This window comes from Diadema antillarum, unplaced genomic scaffold, assembly GCF_040938485.1.
Source record: "Diadema antillarum isolate AM-2024a unplaced genomic scaffold, OU_Dant_1.0 seq00000229_RagTag, whole genome shotgun sequence".
Lineage (NCBI taxonomy): Eukaryota > Metazoa > Echinodermata > Echinoidea > Diadematoida > Diadematidae > Diadema > Diadema antillarum.
In genome coordinates, this window is record NW_027271279.1 from 1,387,172 (window position 1) to 1,394,440 (window position 7,269).

Below are 7,269 nucleotides of genomic sequence, written 5' to 3' on the forward strand. Positions count from 1 at the left end.
GATTTCGTTGCGGAGGGTCCCGTTGTATCTTTTTTTTTTATTTGGACATAGTGTATACAGGAAAGAGAGTAGGCCCCACATCGGCACGAAGCTCAAAAAAAAAAAAAAAAAAAAAAAACAGTAGCAGCCCGTGTCCTGTACAGACAAGGCTGACATCGACTAATAAGAACAGTTGAACTGCCACACCCTGTTTATCATGAACTGCACGTTCCTGCAACAGTATTGACCGGTCTATATATCTTGTTCTCTCCAAGGGATTAGGGTTAGGTTGTGATAGGGTTTTAGGTTTGGTTTGATATGAGGATTAAGATTAGGATAAGGGTTTTGCTTCTAACAGCCCACACTATGATTCCTTCAACAAGTTCAATTCAATTCAATTCAATAGTTTATTTATTTCCATCATCACAAAGAAAAGAAAAGAAAAAGTTGACATGATCCAAAGTGATACAATCTTTTTTCATTTCTCTTACACTCGTCTGATAAAGGATTTTTTCAATATAATATAAAATATATTATACACGAATGATGTCGTAAAAAAGAAACAATACACTTTGTCATGGCAACAAAAATAGTAAATAATCACAATGATGGAAAACAGTGTTCCACTAAAAAAGCCACGCTTGTGAAACATGGAACACTGGAACAAAACAACAACAGCACCAATTTGTTATACCAATAAGACATATTCATTTTAAATTCTTCTACATTTTACTCATTGATATAATGATGTTGATACTATAATGAACAATACTTACTAGGATTTTAGGATGCAAACGTACAAACTTTATAACATATCACATTTGTGGCACAGACACTATGTGCCAGGTGTGCCAGGAAAATTGAACGGAAAGGAAGAAAGGAAGAAAGGAAGAAAGGAAGTTCAAATATTAATACATGTAATTGATATTGATAACTACTAGTAGTTTTGCTAAAAGCAAGGTCTTGACTCCTCTTGAGTATTTAAGGCTTCAAGTGACCAAATTTTAGTAAAAGCTCTGCCCATCATGGAGGATGTAAAGGGGGGGGGGGGTCTGCGAGATCTGTTGAAAACTGTTTCTGAAAGTGAGCCATTGGAGCAAAATGGAGTCACAATGGACCCGATGACCAGATAAAGGGTGAATCTTCGTAACAGGCATGCCAAATGCGGTCATCAGGTCATCACACGAGACCTATACACAGAGCCTTCTAAAAGGCTATGGACCTACGGGATGAACAGCGCCATCCACATGTCAACAGTATACTGTATGTATGTAACTGTTGACCGATCAGATTATGAACGGGAAAAAAAAAACCACACATAAATCTAATGACAGACAATGATACAAAGAAAAAAAATATATGACACTTTCTCACGAACACATACTGAATCAATGTATAACTTTGCCTGTTTTGCATTCATTATTTTGTCTACAGCTTATTTTGATCTAAAGTTGTAAAGAGACTACAGAGCGGCAGCGTATTAGGCAAAAAATAATTTGCTAAACGATTTGAATCATATTCAATCATATGCGTTATGTACGCCACCTTAATTACCCATACAAATGCAATTATTTACAATATTACCCTCGAAAGTATGACGGAAATGCACCGGACAGTATGTTATTTTCCCCTTTTATGTTATCAACGCAACACCTTATACAGTTACATACATGTGGTTGAAATTTAGATGGCGCTGTTCATCCTGTCGGTCTCGTGGGCTTTGTTTGCCTTTTCTTGAACCTTTGAGAGTAGTGTTGAACTCATGGGCTGTGTGACTTGCGAGCTGTATAACTCATGGGCTCTATGACAAGTTCAAGTTTAAGTTCCAGTTCAAATTCATTATTTTTCATTTCCATAAGATAAAGAGAGAAAATGATATACGTTGGCTGTGTCACAGCCGGTGAAAGCGTGTGATGGCTTGTTGATCCAGTGTTGACTGCTTAAATACGGTGCTCAGACAAAGTAATACAAAACACAATAATTCCGGGAATGTATAAGTTCAATTCTGGTCTTATAATGACACCTCAACTTCCACGGCTTACATGCCGGCTTCATCCCAACCTCTTAACTATTCATACTGCAGTGAAAACCTAACAACTGCTTCAAAAAATGGCTTTAATTCCATAAACTTCATTCTAGTTAATGACCTAGGTTTCCACCTGCCTCTTTAACACAACGCTCGCAATAACTCCTCTGTCTTTGAATAAACTAAATCGGTGGATACAATTTGCAATCAGGGTTTGATTAAAGTGCAAACTATTTACCTTCCGAAATAAACAAAACCTAACAGTGTCATGCGGTTACATCCAATGTCGTCGAACGTGAAACAGTTCCCGACGGTCACCGCGAATGCAGAGTGCTCAACTCCTCGTCGAGGCGACGGTTTCCAAACGTGCAGTGTATGGTGGATTCCTTTCCTGTCCCGAAGTGGCCCGAGATTATATATTCTCACGAGCTGGAGTTTCCTTACACGGGTTGTCCAGATTGACCCGCAATTGATCGATCCACGTTAACGCCATCTACAGTAACGAGATCACCACGGCATAAAACTACCTACCGTGCCATTCATACTAATATCACTCAATATCAATGAACATCCAAAATGATAAACCAGTGCAGTTATCATTTTGATGCCTACAGAAACAAACAATTTCCAGATGCTTTATAGTCTATGTAAAAAAAAAGATCTTACTCCACTTGAGCATTTATTACCTTTTTTTTTTACTTAATAATGCTCCCTGCATTATTACAATAACAGTATAAAAACCCTTTAGCACTTGACTTGAAAATAAAATAACCATTATGTCAGTAACCACCACAAATACTGTCTACTATAAGTTCAACAAGATGAAGTAGTGCATTTACGTTATCACATAAGATATATAAATCAAGCTGTCTTCGAATAACTCGCACCATAGTAACAATGAGAGGCTGTTCAAATCAGATATCTCATCATTTCACTAAAACCACTTCACCTTATGGCAGCGTACTGTTACAAAGTTACTCTGCGATAATTTACGACAAAAGGAATAATAGATCTGTACAATAAGTTATTATTCACTTACAGTTTGACTGATGACTAGAAGCTGCTGGTACCTGACTTTATCGCAAGCCGTCATCAGCAGACCCTAGCAGTATAGCTGCTGTATCTGCTAAAGACCCTAAAATAACGGTCTTGCCCCTCCAAAATCTCAGCTTCAAGTGACAAAATTTTCCTACTACTACTGTCACGTCCTTCTCAAAAAATCCTGAGCTACCACTGACAAAAAAAGGGAATTATCTTCACCTGGATAGGAACATGCCTGTGTATAGAAATCTGGCCTAGCAACAACCAAGGAGGTTTAAGAGATGGAGTTCCAATTGGCTGTAATTATTCAAACAGTTGTCACTTCTCTATTGATGTACAAAACAAAAAATCCACAGTTGCATCTGTGACTTTGATGGCGAGGTTTGATGCCGCCGTCTTGCTGAGCAATCTGAAGATTCATTGTGAACGTTATTTTTTTTTAATAGTTTGATAGATACTTTATTTTCTGCAAATCAATAAATCAATCAGCAAATTAATATACATAAGTTACATAATCATGAACATATGGGAAATATACAAAGTAAATTCAAAACAGAGTCGTTTGACTTGCATAAACAACGATATAAAAGGAAATTAATGATATAATATACAGTATGCATGTCTATGCAGCGTGGATTACATCAACAATTGTAGTTAAGAAGCGATTATGCAGAGGGCCCCCATTGTAAGCATTGCTTGAAAATATGGCCGGCCCGTGTAACGTTAACTTAATGTTGGCTATATGCTTTTTTATCTATTAAATGAAACGAAATCTGACTTAATAACAAAGCACATTAAACAAAGGTCAATCCCTTCCAGAAATATGTGCACAAGTGTAAAATCAGAGCTGTATCATGTGAAAGTGTTTAAAACTGTACCCTCCTGGAAAGTAGGTTTTATCACCTTTCCTCTTAATTCCGACAAATAAAACTTATATGGAATAATCTTCAAGTATAATTCTTTATGAATAGATTTATCAGAATAGTGTCCGGGCATGGCCAGTTGAATAATTTTCATACTCATTTAATCATCTTTTGCTCAATCTCTATTCGCGCATCCCGTGTCTTTACCATTATAGATTACCTATCTTTTATAAGTAGGGATGGCGAAAAGTAATCACCATCACAAAGACATTATCTTCCTTAGAAAGTGGCTGATGATTATGCAATGAGACAGGAGTCCGTTGTCTTTCTCCTATATCTACGCGGCAGATCCAGTTTGCCACATGTTTCAAATACTTTTGAGTGGCAATATCAAACCTGGCTTCAAATACAATATGACAGTTGGGACTCATTTCTCTTGAACCGCTTTGGTATAACTTTCATTATAAAATGTGTTGTTGTTTAGTTTGTCATTCCTTTATCTTCCTCGTTAATTAAATGTTATCGTCACAAATAAAGTAATGAGAGCTCCGTTCTGTCTAAACTTTGGCCATGGATGCCAAATCCCGAATCTACAAAGCTGTAATAAAATGCACACATTCTCTGATATTATGGGCTAGTTAGATGGCTAAAGATGGCTGACTATTGAAACATTATGAATTTTAAATGGTAATTCCTCAGAGTAGAAATGAAATTATATGGCTTAACGGAAAAGCAGCCCAAGATAATGTCTGTGATGGTTTTGTTTAATCACAGAGTTCTGTGCGATGGAGTTGTAACAATCTTTGATGCCAAAATACTAGTCAATTGAAGATAAAAGAAGTGCGAAATTGCAAAAGCAGAAACAAAGAACTGAAGAGAAAGACAAAGCGTGGCAACGGCAGCAACAGCAAAACAAACACATGAGGAAACAAAACATTTCTGCTGTCATCTAGTTGATGTGGATGTAAAATGTACCACACTGCTGTTATAAACTGTCGTAGTGCCATTCTTAGTTGTTCCAGCTGAGCATTAGTCTTGTAGCCTTTTTTATTCTGGACTATTGCCCGAAGAAAGTTAATTTATGGGCATGGATGGTATATGGACTGAATTAAGCCAAGTCTCATACATTTCATGTCGAATGCCAAATAATATATATATATATATATATATATATATATATATATATATATATTTCTTTTTTTTTACATGATAAAATCTTTACTTTGCAGCAGGTGTAATAACCTGACATTAGGCCTACATGAGCACGGTATGATGAGTGAAAATATAGGTGCCTAATACATTACCGAAGAACCGAAGCACACACACACACACACACACACACACACACACAAATACACGAATACACTTTTGGCTTTACGAACCAGTAAAAAAAAAATCAACCCATGGTTATACCGTCATAAGGTAGGGTTACATTAAGGTAGGGTTACATTAAATCCACTATGAAGTAACGAAGCTCCTAGGACTCTATCTAGAAGGCAAGTGTCGTTTGTTATGATCCCGGGTAGCTACTGGTCTTGGTCATATGATATTTGTATATGACGCAATAGTTATGCTAATCGAACTTGCCACCACCAAAACAGATCCAAGAATTGTCCATATATTTGGCAGCGTCTTTAAGATGATAATATCTAGGGCAAATGTAAACACGACATCAGTCGTACGTAGGACAGACACTAAAACAGTGCTTTCTGCTCGCAATGCGATAGTGAATAAGCTCACTTCTAAGTAACAAGTTATTCCGGTCAACAAGAGGAAGAGACGATCGTTACCGCAGGAAATATTTCGCCATTCATCCATTGCGGTTGCTATGACAGCGCTGACACTAGAGGTGACGGCACCGAAGACAAACATGATTAGGTGCACGTCAATTTTCACCTTCCCTGCTTTCCGTAACGTGATATAGATGAAAGCGGCGACCAGTGCCTGGCCCACAGCGATACAAACACCAAGAACGAAATCCTTGTCCTCTTGTCTTCCAGTTGTACCGATGTTACCAAATATCACGTTTGGTTGCACGATGAAGAGGATTCCTACAACACTGACACAAATAGAGATAACCTTCAAAAGGGAACAGCTTTCTTTCAAAAACAGAGATGCGAAGATTGCCGTAAAGATAGGCGTGAGATAAAACACGCTTTTCGCAGTAGATAAATCTAGCAGAGCCAAGGAATGGAAATAGAATATTCCAGATAAAGTTCCAAGTACTGCCCGCAAGAACAGAAATTTCCACTCTTGTAATTTGATTTCAAGTAATGACGTTTTTGTCCATACAAGTATTGGGGCAGCATATAACATCAAAGACACATGGCAGAAGAAATTTACTACATTGGCTGAAACGTTGCCTGATATGAACTTGGTCGTCAGACTTGAAATTGAAAGTAGGATTGCAGATGTCAGGGTCAAAAGTACTCCCCTGCAGCGCAAAAGGCATGCTAGATGGCAGGCAGTCATTTGAGGCCAGAAGCGGCTCTCTCTCTCTCCCGTAGAGGACCGGACAAGATTGGTCGGGGACACAGTTATATGGTCCGACGGCATCTGATGTCGATTGCTGCTTTCCTCCGAATCCTTGCCTTGTCCGTCTATCTGTGCCAACTGTATCTGTTTTCGTCGCGGTCTCTTCGATCGACGCCACGACATGATTATTGTTCCCTGCATTGACAAGTATACAAAGTATATTACATTTCCCAAATTAGTTGTACAGTGCACTCCTGTTATAACGAATACGATTAGAAATCACGAAATTCCTGTTACAAAGAAATAGAAATTCATGCCCCAATATTATTTGCTTTATTTTTTTATTGTATATTCGTTAAGGTATAACAAAATTTTTATATGACGAAAGAAATGTGCCGGTCCCGACGACTTATAACGGGACGTTATAACGGGAGTCCACTGTATACGGCATTTTACATTGTAGATGGAGCAGTATCTGCAGTGCAAGTGTGTGGACTATTGTAGGCCTATGTAGAGCAGTAGTTCTTCATATAATTGTGAAAGCGATGGTACAAGAAAGAGTGGTGAAAATCGCACTTGGTCATCAGTACAGGATTGTCTTACTAACCACCTTTCGCTGCTGCTTGCAATACGCTCTGCTCTTCAGCTTGTTAAATTGCACATAATATGAATCAGATATTTGGGTCATCACGAAAAATTATATACAAGAATTCCTATATCATGTATATCATGTAACCACTGATCAGAGGTTTTTCTTTGCTCGTGCAAAGTAAAAACTACTGATCAGAGGTTTCTAACTCTGCATGCACGAGCAAAGAAAATCCTCCGATCTATGGAAGGCCATGTGTTGCAAAAGTCGGGGGAAACCACTGGTCAGAAGTTTTA

General features: G+C 38.0%; 1 protein-coding gene across 1 annotated transcript; it reads right to left on the bottom strand.

Annotated features, from left to right (window-relative positions):
* Positions 1–5,448: 5,448 nt before the first annotated feature.
* LOC139729246 (solute carrier family 35 member G1-like) lies at positions 5,449–6,567 on the bottom strand. Its single transcript, XM_071640176.1, has one exon. It carries the CDS (start codon positions 6,565–6,567, stop codon positions 5,449–5,451), a length of 1,119 nt encoding a protein of 372 aa, XP_071496277.1.
* Between the last annotated feature and the right edge of the window lie 702 nt (positions 6,568–7,269).